Source organism: Megascapheus bottae, chromosome 4 (assembly GCF_031878675.1).
Source record: "Megascapheus bottae isolate mThoBot1 chromosome 4, mThoBot2.hap1, whole genome shotgun sequence".
NCBI classification, from domain to species: Eukaryota; Metazoa; Chordata; class Mammalia; order Rodentia; family Geomyidae; genus Megascapheus; species Megascapheus bottae.
Window position 1 is genome coordinate 60,580,901 of NC_143512.1, and position 22,766 is coordinate 60,603,666.

At 41.0% G+C, this 22,766-nt stretch overlaps 1 protein-coding gene across 1 annotated transcript; it reads left to right on the forward strand.

Annotated features, from left to right (window-relative positions):
• The first annotated feature begins 625 nt into the window (after nucleotides 1–625).
• On the forward strand, nucleotides 626–20,432 carry Ccl28 (C-C motif chemokine ligand 28). Its single transcript, XM_090331162.1, has 4 exons — nucleotides 626–734; nucleotides 9,547–9,673; nucleotides 15,399–15,591; nucleotides 19,698–20,432. Exons 1-3 carry the CDS (start codon nucleotides 641–643, stop codon nucleotides 15,589–15,591), a joined length of 414 nt encoding a protein of 137 aa, XP_090187288.1. The 5' UTR covers nucleotides 626–640; the 3' UTR covers nucleotides 19,698–20,432.
• The last annotated feature ends 2,334 nt before the right edge of the window (nucleotides 20,433–22,766 follow it).

Here is a 22,766-nt window from a genome sequence, read left to right on the forward strand (position 1 = left end):
ATAAATAATTATATAACAATTTGCACGCAGTATGAATTGGATTTCTGATTATAAATAATTTTTTTCAATTTCATAGAAAATCTTGTCAAAATAGAAATTATATATCATGATACATATTCATATAAACATGTTACAAACAACATGCATTTTTTAAGTCAGAATGAAAGTTTCTAAAAAGCATAAGTTAGTACCACAGTCAGAGGTCAGAGTTGTGAGTTATCACCTGCTGGGTCTGGCCTGAAGGGTCTGTGAACCAGAATTATTCATGGAGCTGTTATAGACTGTAAGTGACTGCCCACTTTCCTAGAATTGTGGCTTATAGGAGTTGGGGGTAAGTATATTCATGTAAATAGCTATTTATTTTAACAGCTCCCGAACAATTCTGATGTACATTCCCAATTACAAGAACTTCACCAACTTCTAGGTGACCCATGATCCCCACCCATTCCCCCAATCCAAGGTGAACACGCAATTAGGAGCATAACAAAGTCAAGCTGAAACCTTGCCTGAAGGAAAGAAACATGAGAAATGGATACCCTGAGTACCTCCCAGGGTGGAGCTAACTTGCCAACTTTACCTCCTTTCTCTGCACCCAAGGACACTTTCGGCTTCATTTCCTGATCTCCCAGACTCTCCTGCAATGCTGCCCAAGCCACTGGGCCAGGCAGGAATGCAGAAGACAGGACTCGCCCTCGTGGCCTTGGTACTCTGTGGGACTCTTCCAACCTCAGAAGGTGAGCCAGGGTGTGCTGGCTACCTGGGGCTCCCGAGGGCGAGGGCGGGGGATTCCTCCTGAATCCTGCGGAAGGAGTGAGGTAGGGGAGGAATTGCTCTCTTCAGGAAGAATTTTCTATTGATTTCTGATCATCTTTAAAACGGTGGCACAGGTTTAGATTCTAGGCCACTGATTTCAGAAAGGAAGTTCATTTTAACAGGAATTCTAATTATCAGCTCCCCAGAGGAGGTAGGGAAACTTTGAGCTGCAGCAATGTTTTTGATGACAGCATGTTACACTTTATCTAACTTAGGTTAAAGCTCCTGTCTGTCTGTCTGTCTGTCTGTCTGCCTCACCACAATGTACAGATTGTGGAAGCAAACATAGACTGGACCAGTTAAGTTTTCCAAGCAAAGTCAGCCCTAAAAATGGAAACTTCAGACTGGCCTTTAGAAAAGGAAGCAGAAAAAGCATTGATATTCACTAGGCACTATGTTGTAAATAAGCTATACAACTTGGGAGTGGGTCAGGAGGGAAAAAACTGGGAGGAAATAAGAGGTGACACTGTACAAAAATAAATGCATAGCCAGGCACCAGTGGCTCATGCCTGTAATCCTAGCTACTCAGGAGGCTGAGATCTGAGGATCAAGGTTCAAAGCCAGCCATGGCATGAACATCTATGAGACTGCCAGAAAACTGGAAGTGGTGCTATGGCTCAAGTGGTAGAGAGCTAGCTTTGAGCTGAAGAGCTCAGGGATAGTGCTGAGTTCTAGTCCCATGACTGACAAACAAACAAAAAAGAAAAAAAGAAGGAAAGAAAGGTATTCATTACAGACGTATTCAACTTAACTCCTTTTTTTTTTTTGTCAGTCGTGGGACTTGAACTCTGGGCCTGGGTGCTGTCCCTGAGTTCTTCAGCTCAAGGCTACCTCCCTACTATTTGAGCCACAGTACCAGTTCTGGTTTTCTGGTGGTTAACTGAAGATAAGAGTTTCATGGACTTTAGTGCCTGGGCTGGCTTTGAACCGTGATCCTCAGATCTCAGCCTCCTGAGTAACTAGGATTACAGGCATGAGCCACTGTGCTTGGTGCAACTATTAACTCCTCTGTACAGTATTTACAATTAAAAAAAAAGTGTGTGTGAGGGGAGACAGGGAGGAAGTAGACTGAAAGAGATTGAACTATGTCAGTTATATCCAGTAGAATTTAACCTAGAGTTACTGGCAACTCCCCCAGCATTACCTAAGTTTGATTCCCAGTATTGAAAAGAAAATAAAAACAAGGCATATCTGAGAGCAGCAGATCCATCTACCCTTGGAAGAACGAGAAGTAGACTGAGCTCTCTCTGCTCCCCTTCTCTGGTGTTTGGTGTTGTCCCTGTAGATAGTTTAATATAATGTACCAGTGTGCCAGGGTTTAAAAAATGAAGCAGAGGTGGGGAAAACCTGGATAATTTCTTTTTAATTTCTATCAGTAGGTGTTTATTTCATCAAGATAAAGATTCAAGGTTGTCTTTTGTGTCTCTGCAACATTTTTTCAGGGAAATTCAGCACTGAACATTTAGGACTTTTTATTGTTTCTCAAAGTCAGCTTGCTCAAGCTTTCCTCCTAGTTTTGGCAACTCCACCAACTTGAATTCCTTTCTTACAAAGCTCTGAGATGATGGCACATCCCTTCCTGTTCCCCACAGCAGCCCTCTTCCAGGAGAGGTAGACAGAGTGGGTAAAGGGGAAGGAGGGAGGGAATGCTTTTTTTTGGACAAAGCCTCACAAGGGATTGGGTGCTGGGAGAGAGGGTGGGTGCATTTTGAAAGGTACAGCCTGGGGTAACCAAGGAAGCTCAGAGGTCCACCAGGAAGGGTACTTAAGCTCCAACCCTCTGCCATTTAAAAAGAAATGATGTTGGGCAAACTTGAATAAAGGTGGGACTGAGCACAGCTGTGTAGTACTGAGGGATAATATAACTGCCTTCTTAACATGCTCCCATTCAGATGTGCACGCACGTGTGCGCGCATGCACACACACACACACACACACACACACACACACACATGCACACATACATGCCTGCTTATGCCAGGTGCTCTGTGAGTGGCACTGAATGGTTCAGGCTTCAAAGAAAGCATAGAAGATATTGTGTGGAGCTGGAAAAGGGGAGAGGACAGGTGATCTTAGCCATTGCTGCAGGTTGGAGGAGAGGATAAGGAAATGACCTGTGCCAATTCAAGACTTAAGGAAATTAATTTTGTTCTTTCAGGCAGAAATGGTTCCGTCTCTTAACAGTGTCTTAATGGTTTAGTACTTGGCATTCCAAAAGTTCTGTTCCAATCAGTAAACATTTGACTATATCCATAACCAAAAGTATTGGGTTTTATCTAAAGCTGAGACACACCTACAGCTGCTGACTTGGCTCAGAGACCTCAGCACGGAGTCCTTAAAACATGCCTGGCATCTAGTTCCAGTGGCCCTTAGTCAGATTAAATACACAGCACAAGGTTTTGTGGGCCTGGCTATTTTTATTGTGCATTACAAGTTAAGGACGCGTTTATGACCAGCCTCCCTCCCTCGCTCCCTCCCTCCCTCCCTTCTTCCCTTCCTTCCTTCTTTCTTTCTTCCTCTTTTTCTTTTTTTTTTTTAAATTTAAAAAGTAATTATATTTTTTTCCAGTCCTGGGGCATGAACTCAGGGCCTCTGTCCTTGGGCTTTCTCAAGGCTAGAGCTCTACCACTTGAGGCACAGCACCACTTCTAGCTTTTTTCTATTTATGTGGTACCAAGGAATCAAATCCAGGTCTTTGTGCATGCTAGGAAAGCATTCTGCCACAAGGCCAAACTCCCAGCCCCTCTTTCTTCTTTTGTGCTTAACTTGAGATAATATTCTCATGGAATTTCCTGCCTATGCTGGCTTTGAATTGAGATCCTCAGATCTCAGCCTCCTGAATAGAGGCAGGCATAAGCCACCAGCTTCTGGCTAGACAAATTAAGAGTCCTATTGCACTTAGTAACCACCCTAGTATAAACACAAAGCAAAATCTAATAGTCCTAAAATGTTTTCTTAAGATAGTCTTCCAGAAGATCAGAATGTCTAACAAAACATTGTCATTGAAATGGCATAGTGAAATTATGCCATTAATGTTGTCTGATGAGTTCATGAACCCTGAGCTCATCTATATAGTCTCCTTTTCAGAAGTCTATGAAACCCCACTTAAGAAATGCTGGCACAATCAAGAAAGTGTAGTAAAGTCATTATTTATTTTTTCATGTTTATATTCCCACAGAAAAGTTTTAACTATGTGAATCACCATATCTTTTTTTTTCTTTTTTTTGCCAGTCCTGGGCTTGAGTTCAGGGCTTGAGCACTATCTGGGTTTTCTCAAGGCTAGAGCTCTACCACTTGAGCCACAGCGTCACTTGTGGCTTTTTTCTAAGTATGTGGTACGGAGGAATCAAACTCAGGTGTTTGTGCATTCTAGGCAAGCACTCTACCACTAAGCCATTTACCGACCCTGTGAATCACCATATCTTGATTTAAAATGGCCATAGAACGGGTTACTCACCTTGAATTAATAAGAAGTAAAGCAGAAAGTATCTGAACCAACTTACTTCATGCTCTGCCCTACAGCTTGTACTTGTGAAGTCTGTATTCCAGCTACGTTTACATAGATTCTTTGTAAAGATGTTGCTTATTGTTGAAGCGTTGTATAGAATGGTTACCATTTCGTAAGTCAGGTGATGAGTACATTTTAAATAATGGGCCCCCGTCCTTGGATTTCCCCAGTTTCCCCTTCTACCCCTGCCCACAAGTCACATAGGTCATTTTCTACGTAGTCTATACTGAATAGTATGACTGCATGTGTTCCCATTCCTCCCTTCCTTTTTGTGAATCCCCTTTACCTCCCAAAAGGAAAAAACAAAAAACTAAAGCAAAAACGAACAGCACCATCACCAACAAAACAAAAACACATGCTTCCACTTCTTGAAGTTCATTTCAATAAATAGTAGTTTAAATGTGCAAAGAGCCAGGCGTGGTGGCTCATACCCGTAATCCTGGCTACTCAGAAGGCTGAGATCTGAGGATCAAGGTTCAAAGCCAGCCTGGGCACAAAAGGACCTGAGACTCTTATCTCCAATTAACTTCTAGAAAATGGGAAGTGAGGCTTGGCTCAAGGGTAGAGTGGTAGCCTTGAGCTGAAGAGCTCATGGACCATGCCCAGGCCCAGGGGTAGGGCGGTAGGTAGCCTTGAACTGAAGAGTTCAGGGACAGCACCCAGGCCAAGTTTGAGCCCCAAGACCCACCAAAAAAAAAAAAAAAGAAAGAAAGAGAAAGAAAAAGAAAGAAAGAAAGAAAGAAAGAAAGAAAGAAAGAAAGAAAGAAAGAACGAACAAAGAAAATGTACAAATAAATTCGGGGTTCTCCCCTAAGGCTATCGTCCTTTAGTCTGTGTGTGAATGCCTAGAGTCTTGTAAAAGTTATCATGTCAGGTTAATTTTTAGGTCTAGCTCCCCACATGGATATGTAAGTATCTTTACCATATCTTGAGTTGTAATGATCCGGGTAGATGCCCCAAAGTGGTATGATATGGTTGGATCAGGTCTAGGTTTAGTTTTTGGAGGAATCTTATTTCTTTATGCACATTTGTAGCTTTACTCATGGTGTACTCCATATTTACCGTCCTGTTTCACACTCTGTTTTTCAAGTCTCCATCTCAGATGCCACTTCCTTGGTAAAGATTTCCTTGAGTCTATTATAATTGATTTTTGCCTCTTGGTGTTCCAGAAGCTCATTCCATTTACCCACAGCCTTGTCACACACTGCTTCACGTTAGAAGTGCTATTTGACACTGACTTCACAGAAGAAAATAATCTTTTTTGTTTGGTTTGTTCTTTTGGTTAGTCATGGAGCTTGAATTCAGCGCCTGGGAGCTAACGTGAGCTCTGTTGCTCAAGGTTAGTGCTTTGAGCCACAACTCCATTTCCAATTTTTGAGTGGTTGTTTGGAGACAAGAGTCTCACTAGGACTAATTTCTACCTGGGCTAGCTTTGAAGCTTGATCTTCAGTTCACACCCTCCTGATTAAGTAGGCTTATAGATGTGAGCCACTGAAACCTGACAAAAATCATCTTTTATAATGGAGAAAAGACTAACACAACCTCAAACATTTCGGAGAAAATTGACTCAACTATAACTCATGTATTGATGGTTAGTTCATGGACTACACATATCATGTGCTATGCATGGAAACACATTGGCCAGTAAGTAGAAATTAGGATGATCTGGGGCTCTACTTTCTTGCCTATCAATAATTACAAGGCTTGTACAGATTTTCTCATTAAAATATTTCTTCTTGATATGTAATATCATTGTATAGCTCAGGCTTGTTCAGAACTCTGAATCAGAGTGCCTCAGTCTCCCAAAAATTACCACACCAGACTGATCCAAGTATTCTAAACATGCTCAAATTGTGTGTCCTGGATAAAGGTCCCTTCCTCGTGGGAGTGGGAGGGAAAGTGGTCTGTCAGGCCAGGGAGGATTAGCTTTTGCTGGACAAGAGACTCTTCCTGCAGTTTCCTTGGCTGTGGATTCACTTGAGATCTGCTACCAGGCACTTCACCTCCTTCTGACACACTAATTTTAAGATCTGCTTTTCAGGCTAGCAGGGAGATGCACCCACAGATCTCAAAAATCATTTAAAAAGAAATTCCAATATGGATCTGTTGCCCTTCCCAAAGTACATACCTCTGAGAGGGGGTAGGGAAGGATCTGAGGATATAGCACTGCAATAGAATCCCAGATCCTGGCTTGTTCGTATCTTTGGATACTGATTTTTTTCTTTATGAAGCTCACTCTGCAAAGCTTCTCTTTAATTTGCAATATTTTCCTCATCTTTTCTCTTAGATGGAAATTAATTCATCACAGAGGTTTGTGTTTATACGAATGACAGTTTTCAATTTAAAGCAAGTTATTTTCCATGAGATTACTGGCTTTGGGCAAGGGCAGCATCAAAGTTGTCCTTGTGGGGAGATTTCTTGTTCCTAGTATTTTGTCAGCGTGCCTCTCCACACAGGTGAATGTATCATCTGAATGAAAGTAATGTGACCGCAGAAGCAGTGTCATGGGGCTTTGTTTTTGTATCCCAAAATTTCTCTTATGTGGAAATTCTCTTGTCGTCATTGAAATCAAAGGAAGTAGTAAGACCTTTGGAAGAAATATTATTAAATGAAATTGTCAGACCCAGAGAAACAAAAGCTGCATGGTTTTCCTCATTAGTGGTAGCTAGAATGTGCCTAGTAGTCTATAAGTAAACAATGGGTAGTATACATGTGGTTACAAATGAATGAACTGAAGCATAATGGACTATACAGAGCTCAAACAATTTAATTCCCTAGAAAGACTAAGGCAAAGCCCAACAAATAAACACCAAGAAATGGGTACTTGCAAGAGGGATCAAGGAGAAAGAGGCAAACAAATGAAGAAGGGGAGAAAGGGGAGAATGCAGTCAAGAATTCACTGGATATACTACAAAATTAAGAAAAGAGGAAAGGAGAGTCTAAGGGGGATGGAAATGTTGAAAAGGGTGACACAGATCAAAATGCACCGTATTCACAAAAGACGTTAGTACAACTAGTAAAGATAAAAATAATTTTTAAATGAAAATAATAGACAGGCGTTTGCATCTGATAGCCTCTTGGGGGCAATGTCACCTAGCAGAATCCTAAGGGCTTTCTCCAGTCTCCCTTCTAACTACTCTTGTGCTGCTTCACAATTGTTTCTTGGTCTTTTGTGTTTCTAACTGTATCAGAAGGACACCAGTCCTACCTGCCACAGTTACTAAATGCTGAACTGCTTCTTGTCCTTTGAAATAGTTCATCTAGGTCTTTGTTTATTTCAGCATTTCACATGTGGAGTTCAGGGTTAGTCACAGAGTGGCCATTCAATTGATGTCTACTAAACAAATACATGATGCTGTTTCCTTCAAGCCAATCTAGTTGACAGGTACTTAATATGACTTCAATATACCGTCATATACATGGCAAAATAAAGAGAAGATTTGTGTGGCATGAAAGAGTCTGTGCTGAGAAAGGTAAGTATTTTCCTCCATTGTATTGCTTTGGACTTGAATGACAACTAAAGAGAATTTAGGCTAAACAGAACTTTGTTGTATTTCAACCACATCTATTACTTATAATGGATGCTTTAGAAGTTCTGAAAGACTTTTGTAAATAGAGATATAATAAATATGTGTATATTTAATTCTCTGGAAGTTAGACAAAAATCATACTGGGCTAAAGCTAGGTTATTTGTTGTTGATCTGAAGCTCCACTGAGATACAATTCCAGGTGGAGTATCACTGTGCCTACTCAGGGCATAAGGGACAGAAGGAATAGGTGACAAGTTTTCTTTCTACAGAGAAAGAGCTACAGAGGTTTTGTTGTTGTTTTTGTTGTTTGTTTTGTAAAGATCCTCTGGAAAGTTCAGGAACAAGGATCCATGCATTTTCTTAGGCCCAGGAAAGATATGAGGTGAACCCAGAACTCTCTGTGTCAGCTCTGCAGGAATCTTGCCAGATTACGCTTGGTCCAATCTAAGGCAACAGTTTCCAAGGGTTTGACCTCTGTTGACGGTCTCACCCAGACAAGCATTCTGTTCTCTTCTCCCCCCAGTGCAGATAGCTCCTTTTGCTTGCATTGTGTTGGCTTAGATGAATTCTGACACCTTTAAACTGAGTGTCTCTGTCTTTCCTAAATGGATTTTTTAAAATCCTTTATATTTCTGTTAGGACTTGGACTTCTATGTACTTGAATCCTTCCAGGAAAATCTGGAAGTACAAAAGTTTCCAGCAGCCAGGCACTGGTGGCTCATGACTGTAATTGTAGCTACTCAGGAGGCTGAGATCCTCAGATAAAAGTCCATGAGACCCATACATTCAATTAACCACCAGAAAACTGGAAGTGGTCCTGTGGCTCAAGTGGTAGAGCACTAGCCTTAAGCTGAAGAACTCAGGTACAGCAGTTAGGTTCAGAGTTCAAGCCCCACACCCAACCCAAAGAAAAAGTTTCCAGGGGCCCTCATGATCTCTGGCTTCCTCACTGAATAGTGTCAGTCATGTCCCCCACACTTTTCACTTTCCATCTTATGCGTTGCCCATCTCCCTGGTAGTATCACTAGCTACCCCTTCCTCCCTCCCCCTCTCTCCTTCCTCTCTCTCCCTCTCTCACTCCCTCCCTCTCTGTGGTAGTAAGGAATTGAGTGTGTGCTAGTCAAGCACTCTATAACTAAGCCACACGCCCGGCCCTCACTAGGTACACTTCTTAACATAAAAAATGTGTCATGTGTGTTATTCCTTTGTTAAAAGTTACATTTTATCTCCCACAAATAATAGCCCAAGTTCCTTCCAGAAGGCAGAAAGGTACATTTGCACTCACAGAGCCTTCAGTGAATCTTTGGGCCTTGGTTGAATGGATTAACAATCTGCTTCTCTGGAATCTTTGAGATCAGAACTGAGATAGTGTTCTATAATTGATGAGTTTTTTTTTTTTCCTGGTGGTGGGCAGGGGTGGGGGGGGGGCTTGTCCTGGTGTTAAACTTAGGGCCTGGGCTCTGTCCCTAAGCCTTTCTCTGCTTAAGGCTAGGACTCTATCACTTGAGCCATGGTGCTACTTTTGGCTTTTTCTGAGTAGTTTCTTGGAGATAAGAGTCTCACAGACATTCCTGCCCGAGCTAGCTTTGAGCCACAATCCTCAGATCTCAGCCTCCTGAGTAGCTAGGATTACAGGCCCCAACCACAGGCACCAGGCTAATCTATGAGATTTAATAAATTCTTCATTTCTTTCAGCCATACTTCCCATTGCTTCCAGCTGTTGCACTGAGGTTTCACATCATGTTTCTCGAAGGCTTCTGGAAAGAGTGCATACATGTCGTATCCAGAGAGCTGATGGGGACTGTGACTTGGCTGCTGTCGTGTGAGTGTTCTTCAGCAGAGAGAGCTAAAGCTTGATTATTGCCGTGGCCAACAAACAATTGGAAAAAAGACTGCCTGGTACACAACCTCTAGATCATCCAAATGAGGATATAAGAGGAATAACTATCTGTACTTTGAATCCCAGGCTCCTTGCATTAAATGCATAATCTCTATAGCATTGCCTGACCCCCACATTAGCCCTCCAGTTTCCCCTAAGACAATGTGCATGGCACTCACTGCCCTGTGATTTTTCCTAAGCAATACAATGAAAATTCTGAATATGAAAGCAAAACAGCCAACAGAAGATATTTCTATATCATGGCTTTCACTGGAATGGTTTGTTGTTGATGTTTCAGGAAAGTATACAGGTTGTTGTCATCTTTACCCTGAAATCATCATAAGCTTCCAAGACCAGTGTGGCAATGCTTGTAGCTGGCACACAAGTGCCACATGCAATCCAATTACAAAAGCCCTTCTCTGTTTTTGAGTGCTGGCCAGTAGAGAGCTCTCCCAACTTTCCTACCCCTGATTCGATGGCTGGAGGCTGACAATAACAATGCTCTGTGTAAAGCTGGTAAGCATAAGTGATCTCTTTGTGAAAGGCCAGGAGAAACCTGTGACTGAGAGGACATAGTTCACCTTGCGTCACACAGCCAGTGATGGCAGACATGGGATGTGAACACAGATGTCTTGGTTCAGAACACTTTATATCACCAAGGTTGTGTAAAGGTAATGGTGGGATTGATCATAAAATGACCTTCCAGAAGTCTATTGTGTTTGAGTGTGAATCATCACCCTGGAAGATTGATTTAACACTCTATATAGCTCTGAGTGCCATTGGATTCCCCTTTCTTTGCACTGCCAATAACCTCAGCTTCTGAATTACTCAGAGCTTCCTTCCTCCATTTACAACCTCTTTTTATCAGAGATTTTGGTTGGGCTAAGCACCATTCCACAAGCTAAGAGTATAGAACAGGTTTCATGGGCTCTACATTATGCCAGTCTCTGGGAAAACTTTGATCTAACATTGTTCTAAAGGCCCTCTCTGATGAAGTGATCAATCTCTGGGATTTGAGATGCATTTTGTTTCCCTTTTCAGGGCAATCTATCCATTATTCAGCTTTGAAAAATACAGATTCAGCATTTTTCAGACCACTTCAAGATGGAGATGATCATGCGAGTCATTCACCAAACAAAGGACCCAGAGCAAAAGAGATAAAGTCTCTATGTGCATGTAACTAAGCTGAAACAAGCAGACCTGAGCTCAAGTGGTAGAGGTTGTCTGTTGTGGAGAAAATGTGACTTATTAATAAAGTTGTTTAGGAATCTTGAAATTTTTTGTTTTAGAAGGTATGAGTTCCATAGCAGAGTCTTTTATGTACTTTGGATTCTTGCCAGCTACCCTCTCATGGCTAAAAGAAGTAAGGAATTGGCTTAGTTTATATTATTATTATTATTATTTAATTTTATTGTCAGGGTGTTGTGCAGAGGGGTTACAGTTACTTATGTAAGATAGTGGGTACATTTATTTATTTATTTTTGCCAGTCCTGGGGCTTGAGCACTGTTCTTTCTCAAGGCTAGAGCTCTGCCACTGGAAACACAGCGCCACTTCTGTTGCTTTTTTTTCTATGTACGTAGTACCGAGGAATTGAACCAGGTCTTTGTGCATGCTAGGCAAGCACTCTACAACTAGGCCAAACTCCCAGCCCCAACTTCCAGCCTGGATAGTGGGTACATTTCTTGTCAAACATTATTATCCCCTTGGCTTGATTTCTTGAGAGTCAAACCCTCCCCTTAGAAATCCATAATGGGATGGGTTGATGCCTAGGGGAGGGAGTATAGAAGAAGCTACTGCCATTCTTTTTTTTTTTTTTGCCAGTTCTGGGCTTGAGCTCAGGGCCTAAGCACTATCCTTGGGCTTACTCAAGGCTAGAGCTCTACCACTTGAGCCTCAGCACCACTGTGGCATTTTTCTATGTATGTGGTACCGAGGAATTGAATCCCGGTCTTCATGCATGCTAGGCAAGCACTCTACCACTAGGACAAACTCCCGGAAGTTACTGCCATTTTTAACATTCCCTTATCTATTTTCATCCTGATGAAGTGGTCATGGGCTACATATAGAGTTATACTTTAGGTTTCTAGCACCGTCACAGAGCTAACATTAGAGATGAGCCCTAGCTAGGCATGGCTTGGAAAAGGATGTCACGAGGAGAACTGTGTGCCTGTGTGGCCTGTGTGCCTCAGGCCTTCCAACTCGGCTGTGTTTATTTCCTCATCCAGTTCCCTCCTTTTGCCCCAGTGCTTATCTTCTCCCACACCAGTGCCAGTCTCCTTCCCCGAAGCTATTATATCTTATCATTTTAAGCCCTAGTCTTTCTGGTTTAACTTGGAGCTGCAGTGTAGGTGCAAGTCAGTGACATCTACCCAGATTCTTGCTTTTCCTTTTACAAGGAAAGGAATTTCAATTTTTTGAAAGTGATGGTCGCTTCAACTAGGTTTTTCTTCTGCTTATCAGTGCATCAGCCAGGCTTTCTTCTGTAATAGCAAACTACCTTGCCACAAGAATCTACCTTTCTTCCCAAATCATCTCAGTCCAATTAAGGAACATACTGTCTTCTTAATAAGATTTCCAGTTCCTTCAATTTAGTATTCCCACACAGGTCAGTTTTATGATGTTAATGCTCATTCACCTTTTTCTTCATATTCTTCCTATTTGGAGTACCCACATTGCAAGATTAATTATTCCCCTTGGGTCAGCTGGAGAAGTTACAGGCTGTTCTCTGCCTTCTCTTGGCCCTTTCTTAACAATAGGGCAGGAAAGTCTGTGAGAGTCCTATCTCCAAAATAACTAGCAAAAATAGAGATGGGAAGTGAAATGAATCATATATCTCAGGTAATTATAGCCTATAGGTATAATTCTATAGTGCTTTTCCCCTCTATTTTTTCTGATCTTTGAACTCATTTTATCTTTATTATCCCTGTGAATTAAGTAGGACATGAATGAAGAGAGGTTAGGCTGAAATTTTAGGCCAAAGACTGATCTTTATACAGACTAGTTACTAACTGTTGAAGCATGAGCACATCGAGATTTGATTTGCTCATTCCTGAGTTGAGAACATCTGTGCAGTCTCTCTCACAGGGTTACATGCGGGTCACATGAGAGTGCTAAGACTTGTAATTGGGAAACCACTGGGAGTCCTTTTTCATCTATCTTTTGGAAGACTTACGTCCCATGCTTCATTGAGCACTTATTTTCCTAACTGGTAAACTAACAGAAGAAATACATTTGTCCCATGTGTTCCATCCATACGTCTTTATTTTCATTAACACACATCCAGTGAAAGCTGGTTCATCCAGCCAGGGCACTGACTTCTGCTGCATACTCCAAGCAAGCTAATGGTAAGGGATTGTAAGCAGTTATATTGGCAGTCATATGGCCGTGATGTACCTCTCCTCCAGTCATGGGTTTGCTTTGGGAGGGAAGCCTCTTACAATAGGAAGAAACTTTGCTTAGATGGATCTCTCTTTCTGCCCAGAAGAGTTGTCCTATATAGAGAGCTGTGGACTAAGTGCTGGGGGTGGTAAAGATGAAAGACGCCAAGCAGGTCATGAAACATGGACACAAATGATTGTAAGCTGTTTTAGAATGTAGTAAGAACTATAGAAAGAATGAAACACAATTCCACAAAACTTGACCTCGTTAAGCAATCAGATTATCAATTTCCTTGGGGATAAGACAAATAGATGTTTTTGTTTTTGGCAGCCAACCATCATTTGCCTTTTTTTCCCATGGACCTATGATAACTATTTATGGCAATAACTCAGAGACCTTCTCTTGCACCATCCTTCTTGAACAGAATGGCATCAGATAGATGGAATAATCACACTTTTAGGTGGAACTAACCTATTCAAACGGTTGTACCAGCTTGCATTATTTAAGACATCAGGGACAATCTGGTCTCAGGAGTCCTTTACAACACTTCTGTGAAGGATTTGGATGGAGACTCTTCACAAGATGACAGATGGAATTAAAAATGGATCCCATCAGTTCAGTTCTTGCTATATGCAACTGCCTGATCTGTAAAATATAATTTTCATACCTTGTCTACTTTATGGGTTGCTCAAAGTATCAAATGAAATAGAGTAACATAAAAAGAACTACATATAGGAAAGAAAGAGCAAGGAGTGGAGAGTAGTGGGATGGGGTGGTGAAAGGGAGAGGAAAAGGAAGGTGGATATATTCATAGGCATGTATAAAAATAGAATTCAGAACCCATTCAAATGATTTTAAAAAGGAGAGAGTGGGATAAGAAAGAATAACAGGAAGAATTTGATTGAAGTACATTATAGGTATATATGGAAATATCCCAATAAAATTCCTTGGCAGAATTAATATACACTGATTTTTTAAAAAATAGAAAAAGATGAATATATGTACATGTTGGGGCAAAAAAAGAAAAAAGAAAATGAATTCTGATCTGTGGCATAAATCTATATTATTTAAAATTTTAACATCCCCAGATTTTTTTTTTGCCAGTCCTATACTTGAGCTCAGGGCTCTACCATTTGAGCCTCGGCACCACCTCTGGCTTATTTTCTATGTATGTGGTACCAAGGAATCGAACCGGGTCTTCATGCATGCTAGGCAAGCACTGTACCACCAGGCCAAACTCCCGGCTCCCAGATGTTTTAGTGGATTGTTTTGTTGAACAATTTTTACTTCTTATCCATCTGTAATGAATTATAGTTCCTACTGTGAATAAAGACCATTCATCCCTCAAAGAGTGTCACATTAGTAGGAGAGATGTGACAAGGCAAAAATATAGTAAATCAAATTTAAAAAAAAAAACAAATTAAAAGCATAGTAATAAACTAAGTGCCAGGAGACAAGTAACCCTCACCCTAGTAAGAGTCAGAGGAAAAAAAACAAACAGTTGGATCAGAAGATTCAGAAATGCCTACAGTATCTGAGATAGGCAATGAGAGAGAGTAAGATTTTGTTGGATAAAAAGCAAGGAAGAGAATAGTTTTCTCTTAGTTTTAATTATAGTTTCTTAAAATTACAAATATATGTTTTTAACTGTGGTTGTTGGTTTTTTTGTTGTTTTTTCTTTTTTGGTTGGTTGTGGGGCTTGAACTCTGGGCCTGGGCATTGTCCCTAATCTCTTCAGTCCCTACCGCTTGGACTTCCCATTTTCTAGCGGTTAATTGGAGATAAAAGTCTCATAGACTTTCATGCGCAGGCTGGCTTTGAACTGTGATCCTCATATCTCAGCCTCCTGAGTAGCTAGAATTACAGGTGTGAGCCACTACGCCCGGCTATCTACAGTTGTTTTAAATCATCATTTGTTTTTATCCCTTTCCTCTTACTCCTTTTCTTCTCCATGCTTCCTCTTCTTTCTTTCTTACCACTTTTTCCTCCTAATACTCTGTTGACGTCTAAGCACTGCAGGCAGCAGGAAAGAGTCAGAGAGAACAGGGATGGACACTCTTGGTGTTCAGCTTTAGGATTTACTCCCCAAGAATACTGTGTCCAGGAGTAGGGCTAGCTTTAAGTCACTAAACTGTAGGTGTTTGTATTTTCTGTCTTTTAAACAATCATTTATTTGCTTTCATTATTATCATCTTCAAAGAGCCACATAGTTGAACATGTTGGTTTATGTGTAGAGTGAATCATGATCAGTCTTTCCCATCAGTGATCATTGTCTTCCTTTCTTGGCAGCCTTCATGTGAAGCGCAGAAGAGTCTGTGTCAGCCCAAACAGTCATGCCATTAAGCAGTGGATGAGAGCAGAGGCAGCCAAGGCACGTGACCATGGCAACATTTGCCATAAGAAGAAACACCAGAGCAAGAAGAACAGGAATGGGTCCATCAGGAGAAAATATGAAACAGCCAGCCATAAAACTCCTTATTAGGTGATGCTCCTGGCCTGATAAGGAGTGGTAGAGTGATTGTTTAGCATGCACAAAGATCTAGCTTTGATTACCAATACCAGCAGAAGTGGTGCTGTGGCTCACGAGATAGAGCTCTAGCCTTGAGAAAGCCCAAGGACAATGATCAGGCCCTGAGTTCAAGCCCCAGAACTGGAAAAAAAAAAACTCCTAATTAGAGTTTACCAATGAACTCACCCATAGCTGAATTTAAATTGATGCTCCAAACTTCCCTTATTTGTACTCTTAAAGAACAATTGCACAGTATGCAAATGTTGCCAACTAAGAATAGGATGGAATTAACATTATATAATGTTTTAACAGTGAGGGAGCAGGCAGGAGAGAGAAAAAATGGGTGAATGCAATCCTAATATTTAAGGTACACATACAAAAATGGAAGCCAGGCACATTGAAGGGATGGTGGAGTTGTGAGATATGAAAGGGGTGACACTGATCAAAATGAATTGTACTCACACACTGACATGTTGAATTGTATAACTACTTAATGATAATTTAAGAAAAAAACAGAAGACTATAGATATAATTTCTTTTACTGCCAGTTCTGGGGCTTAAACTCATGGTCTGGGCACTGTCTCTGAGCTTTTTCACTCGGTGCTAGAACTCTACCACCTAATTCACAGCTCCACTTCCAGCTCATTGGTGTTTAATTGAAGATAAAAGTCTCACAGACTTTCCAGCCTGGACTGACTTTAAACTGTGATCCTCAGATCTCAGCCTCCTGAGTAGGTAGAATTACATGTACAAGCCACCTGGAACCTGGCTTTCTATTTTTTTTTCTATTATAAAGTTTTCCAAACCTACAATGAAGTTTGAAAAATGGTACAAGGAGTCGCCGATGTGCCTTTAATCAGTCATTGTTAATATTTGTTACCTTTTCTACTGTGTGTGTGTATGTATGTATGTATGTATGTATGTATGTATGTATGTATATGGCTATCTAATCTATTGCTAACTAACTATAGACAGATGATATATGTTCTCTTCACTAATGTTTTGAAAAGAAGTTACAAACATATTATCTGAGACCAGGTAATTTTTTTTTTGTTGGCTCATGGGACTTGAACTATGAACTCTTCAGTTCAAGGGTACCGCCCTACCCTTTGAGCCACAGCCCCACTTCTGGTTTTCTGGTGGTTAATTGGAGATAAGAGTTTCACAGACACTTTAGTGCCTGGGCTGGCTTTGAACCATTATTCTCAGATCTCAGCCTCCTTAATAGCTAGGATTACAGGCGTGAGCCACTGCCCCCGGCAAAGACCAGGTAATTTTTTAAGAACATAATATTCTGGAAGCTAAAAAGAACTTTGTAAAGAACATAGTGATCTGGAAGTTAAGAAGTAGTTTATAGAGCACATAGAGTTTGGAAGGTAAGAAGTTCAGGAGCACCGTGTCAACACTTGGGCCTTTGCTCTACATCGTCACATAACGTGGTCATCACGTGGCAAGAGAGGAGACACGCTAGCTCAGGTCTCCCTTCCAGTTCTGATTCAGCCACTCGTTCCATCTTGGGGACCCAAAATCATGACTTCATTTCCTCCCAAAGCCTCCACCTCCAAACACCAGCATATGAATGAATTTGAAGATAGTTTCCAACCCAGGAATTTGGGAGTGATACTTCAAACCTAATTTCAGTGTTGTAAACTGGCCTGTTCCTAACGTGAGGCATTTCCTACATAATCACTTGATCAATTTTATACCTACAACTTATTTTCATTCAGTTCATATCCAAGTTTCCTTAACTATTTCTAGATCCTTTTATAGGTTTTTAAAACACAGGAATCAAGGCATTTATATATTGCTTTGTTTTTAAAGAATCCTTCTTTCTAAGACAGTTCCTTGCCTTTCTTCTTTCCTTCCCTCCCTCCTGCCCTTCACTCCCTCCCTCTTTCCTTCCCTCTCCTCCTCTCTTCTCCCTTCCTTTGCCATCTCCTTCCCTCTTTCCCTTCCCTTCTCTTCCTCATCATGAACTTCTCACATTTCAATTTTGTCTGATTATTTCCTCAATGTCAGACTCAGGTCTTTTAATTTCCAAGTTTTCTGTGTGAATGTGTATGCTTCCTGTATCATTAGAGTTTACAAAGAGTAGAGCAAGAGCAATAGTATTGGAATAATAGTATATTAGCTATTTTCTTTTTACCTGTGAGGCAGGTTAGCTATAGGAAGAGAATGTTGAAACACAGGCTAGGAGAGACCTAGTCGGGCCCTAGGAGACATGCATGAGTTCTGTCTCCTTTCTAGTACCTCTTTCTGGTGGGGAATTAGTGGTTAAGACTCCTCTTTAGAAGTAGAAAACCTTCAGGCCAGTTCTAACTAAACTGAGATGCCTGTGCCTTGGCCTGACCTTTGTGCAACACTCTCTTACTTAAGGTTTCTGCACATGGGCTCTGTTTCGAACACATACGTAAAGTTTGTACGTGCACAGATCCCTTCCAAAACATCTGTCAAGTCATCATCTTTCATTTCCCTAAGACCATGGAATGTCTCCATGGTCCTAAAAGAATGAAAAATTTAACCATCTGTTTGTTCTTGAGCCATCACTCGCATCTCTACCATTTCCCTAAATACTGTAAGTTGCTTTACTCCTTTCTTTTGTATATGTGTCTTAATTTTTTTTTCTGGTCCTGGGGCTTGATCTCTGGGACTGGACACTGTCTCTGGCTAGTTTTTCTTTTTGCTCAAGGCTAATACTCTACCACTTGAGCTATAGCTCCACTTTCAGATTTTGTTTTCATAGTTAACTAGAGATAAGAGTCTCATGAACTTTCTTGTGTGGACTGGCTTCAAACCATGATAGTCAGATCTCAGCCCCTAGCCTCATAACTAGGATTACAGTTATGAGTCACTAGTGCTTGGCAATTTCTTTGTTGGAGATGACAGGGATCTAAGATCTTCATCTCTATGACTGCCCACTGGTAATATCTGGACTGACAAATTATAATTCTGGAGTGAGAATGGGCCTCGTGCCCTAGAGCCTTCTGTCACCTGCAGCATTTCTTTCAACAGCATAGTTAGGAATCCGGAGTTTCTTCCTGTGTGTCTTGATTTTACACTCTCCCCAATTATGAAACACTCTTCACCACCAACTTGAGTTTACTGTACATTGTGAATTGATTTCCATTGTGTTTCTTCTTTGGCCCCTTTTCATCCACAGAAGTTTAGAGGCTGCGGTAGGTTCCCAGTTGTCATAAACAGCCAGTAGAGATCAGAAGTGACTATATCAGATGTCCAGGTGCTGGGCCTTCTGGTGGTCAGTCACCAGCATTCTGGTGGCCAGCTTGACTTCCACGTGAACACATAGATCTGTGGAGCCTGGTGTCCGTAACCATTCGCACCAAGTATTAGTGTCCCTTGTCAACACTAATGTAGCCTGTGACTTCCTGGTTCTGACCAGCACTCTTGTAGATTGGTCTTGATATTGAGGCCATGTGGGTCAAATGGTCACTTGGACAGAGAAAAGCTGTGTATGGGGATCTCCAAAAATGTCCCCTATTCTCGGAGTCTCAGCCGTAGACTCAGATGATTGTTCCTCCAGGTAAGTGAAGGGGAGTCACTGAAACAGGCCTGTGACTGGGCTACCAATGAAACATTTCCACTGGCATTAGTGGCTCTAATATTTACAAAAAAAAGGTCTTTGCAATGCAGTTGATTTTATGGAACTTCACATGCTTAAATAGTGGAAGGAATCACATACAATTTATAGTATTTTATTTGATTTTTTAAAATGTTTATTATTTTTTTCCTGTCAGTTATAGGCCTTGAACTTTGGACCTGAGCTCTTCAGCTCAAGGCTAGAGCTCTCCCACTTTGAGCCACAGTGGTTAACTGGAGATAAAAAGCCTGCCTGGGCTGGCTTTGAACTGTGACCCTCAGCTTTGAGCCCTTTGAGTAGCTTACAGGCATGAGTCACTGCTGTCCAGCTATTGTGTTTGGTTTTAAAAGCTTCCTCACCAGGTTCTTCATTTAAACAGTTTTTTCAAAAAAATTCAGCATCCCAACTTATTCTCATTTGTCACTTTTTTCTTTTAAATTCTTTTTCTCTTCTTTTTATTTATTTTTTTGCCTGCCCCTAGGCTTGAACTCAGGACCTGGCTACTGTCTTTGAACTTTCTCAAGGCTAGCACTCTGCCACTTGAACCACAGGTTTTTCTGATATGTGGTACGGAGGAATCAAACCCAAGGCTTCGTGCATGCAAGGTAAACACTCTACCACTAGGCCACATTCCCTCTTTTTTTTAATTGTACCCGTACATCTAGATAAATAGGTAGATAGATATGTACACATATATATGAGGGGAAGGGAAGTGAAAACACAGAAATGGTGAGACAAAGGGTGAACCAATTCAGCAGTGAGACTCACTAGACATTATGAACTATACAACTTGTGGGAGGGGGTGGACTGGGAGAGAAGAAGGAAGGGATAACACTGTCCAAAAAGAAATGTAACATTTTTTTAACTTATGTAATGATAACCCCTCTGAATCTCATCTTTATAATAACAAAAAAAATTTTAAAGAAAAGATTTAACACAGTAGAAACCTTGGGCATTACTAGCAGAGATCTGCAATAGAGCAAAACCTTGATACATAAGGCCATATAGTATGAAGCTAATTGAAAAGACCTTCAGGATATTGAAACAAAAGCCATACAATGAATGATTGTTGTCCTTAATGTACTATGTTATCTCTCATCTCTTTTGCTGTCCCTTGGTTATCCCATATTGTTACAGTATCTTACTTTGTTATCTGATATATTGGATTTATTTGTATTTGGTTATTTGAAATTGGATAGGGAAGGGGGGAAAACCAAGACGGAGGCAGGGGTGGAGGGCAGGGTAATGGGTACCAAGACATGTGAAAGGGTATCAATGTATGTGAATTAATGCACCTTCTATCTGGCAAATATCATGTAACCCTTTTATTACTTACAATAAAAAAAATTTAAAAAAAAGATTTAACAAACTAGATAAATCCTATACAAAGAAAAGAAAAGACCAAATTTGTTTTAACATAAATTACACTGTGGACAAATTTTTCTGAAGTTTTTTTTCTGAAATTGGATAGGGAACGGGGGAAAACAAGATGAGGGGTTGGGGTGGGGGGGAGGGAAATGGGGACCAAGACATGTGAAAGGGTATTAATGTATGGGAATTAATGCACCATCTATCTGGCAAATATCATGTAACCCTTCTATTAATTACAATAAAAATATATGGAAAAAAAGAAAAAAATCATGGCTTATAATGATTATTATTCTTAATGTACTATGTTATTTCTCATCTCTTTCATTGTCCCTTGGTTATTCCTATATTGTTACAGTATTTTACCTTGTTATCTGGTATATTATATATACAATTATTTGTTTATTTGAAATAGAAAAGGGAAGGGGAAAATAAGATGAGGAGAGGAGGTGAGGGGACGGAAATGGGGATAAAAACATGAGAAGGTATCAATGTGTGTGAAGTAATGCACCTACTATCTGGCGAACATAACTGTAACCCTTCTATTAATTATAATAAAAAGAAAAGAAAAAATTGATGGCTATGGTTTGAATAAGTGTCTCAGAGACTAAGCTAGAGTGTTTAGTCTCTAACTTTTGACCCTACTTGGAAGTGGTAAAACCTTCAGACAGTGGATCCTAATGGAAGGAAGTTAAGTCACTGTGAAGTGTGACCTTGAAAGGAAGGTTGTAACTCCTGTCTCTTCCTCTGTCTCTTTGCATCTGCCCACCATGAGGCAAGTAACGTCTAACCTGCACTCTCACCATGAGGCTCTGCTTTGTCTCAGCCCCCAAAGCAACTAGACTAATAGGTCATGGACTGAAACCTCCACAGTGGTGTGCCACAATAAACCTTTCCTCCTTCTGAGCATTTGCAACTGCAACAGAAACAATACAAGATTTGATTGTATTGCAAATAATTGAAGCTTTGAGAGTCATGTGCTCAAGAGACCAGATTCTGAAAAGAAATTCCATTTTACAGATCATCATATATGCACTTAGTAAAAAAATGACTATTATTGTTACTGTACTACATACTATTATGATGCTATGAGAAAACAGTATGCCTGTACTAAAAGAAAATCAAGTTAACCTAAGTTTTCTTTTTTAAATTGTATTTTTTTATTAAAGAATTTATTAACATTGATTTTTACATCATATTTCAAATGACATGTTTAACAAATGAGTGTTTAAGAAGGGAATCTCTATATATAATCACTGGCAGTTAGTTTTTAGAACATAATTAAAATTAGGCTATGGGAGTCTGCCTTGACATTCTCCCTGGCGCGTCTGTGTCTTCCCTCTGGAGGGTGAAGGCGGTCAGCCGGCCCTATCCTTTCTCGGTCTCGTCTTAGTCGGGGCATGTTGTCTTTGCCCTTCCTGCTGGTCAGGAGGCAAAGAGTGCTAAAAACTCCGACATTTCTGGCACCGGAACGTGGGACACGAAAGGAACGCTCATCAGAAGCGGGATTGTCTGCGAGCCGAGCCACGCGGATTACGAGGAATGAGGAGACCATACCCGACGCCCTGCTTAGCTGTGGTTAGAATCCTCAGTCACCTTCCTTCTCCTCATCCTGAGCATCATTATCCACGCCGCCCACAAAGATGCTACCTACAATTTCAACTTGATTTCCTGACTGCAGGAGTCCTCCAAATAGTCGAGGCCTTGATCTGCTTAAAAAGGCTACAGGAGGTTCTCGACTGCCACCAAAATGAACTTGATGCAAACTATCTATGGACTGGACTAAATGGTTGGCTCCCTTACCTTCTCCCCTTTGTGGCTGGGCCCCTTGGTTACAGTGGGTTTTGTATTCACATTCAGGTCTTGTGTAATCAATAAGCTCCTTCAGTGTCTTAGAAGGCAGGATCAGGGAAAGCTGTTCAGCTAATGGTGGTCTGGCAACAATATGCTGTGCTATGAGATGGTGGACTGGGAACTCTGTGAGGTTGGCCCCAGCCCTTACCAGGATGTGCAGGTGTACTCCTTTGCTGACGTTGGCCATCCCCCTTATTTCAAACCTCCATTTGGGTCTGCCAACCCTACAGGTAAATTGCCTGAAGTGCTAGAGTGGTAGTCAATGACAGGTAAGATCTCCAGAGGGGGACAACCTAAGACAGGCACACTTCTCGAGTAAGGCAAATAC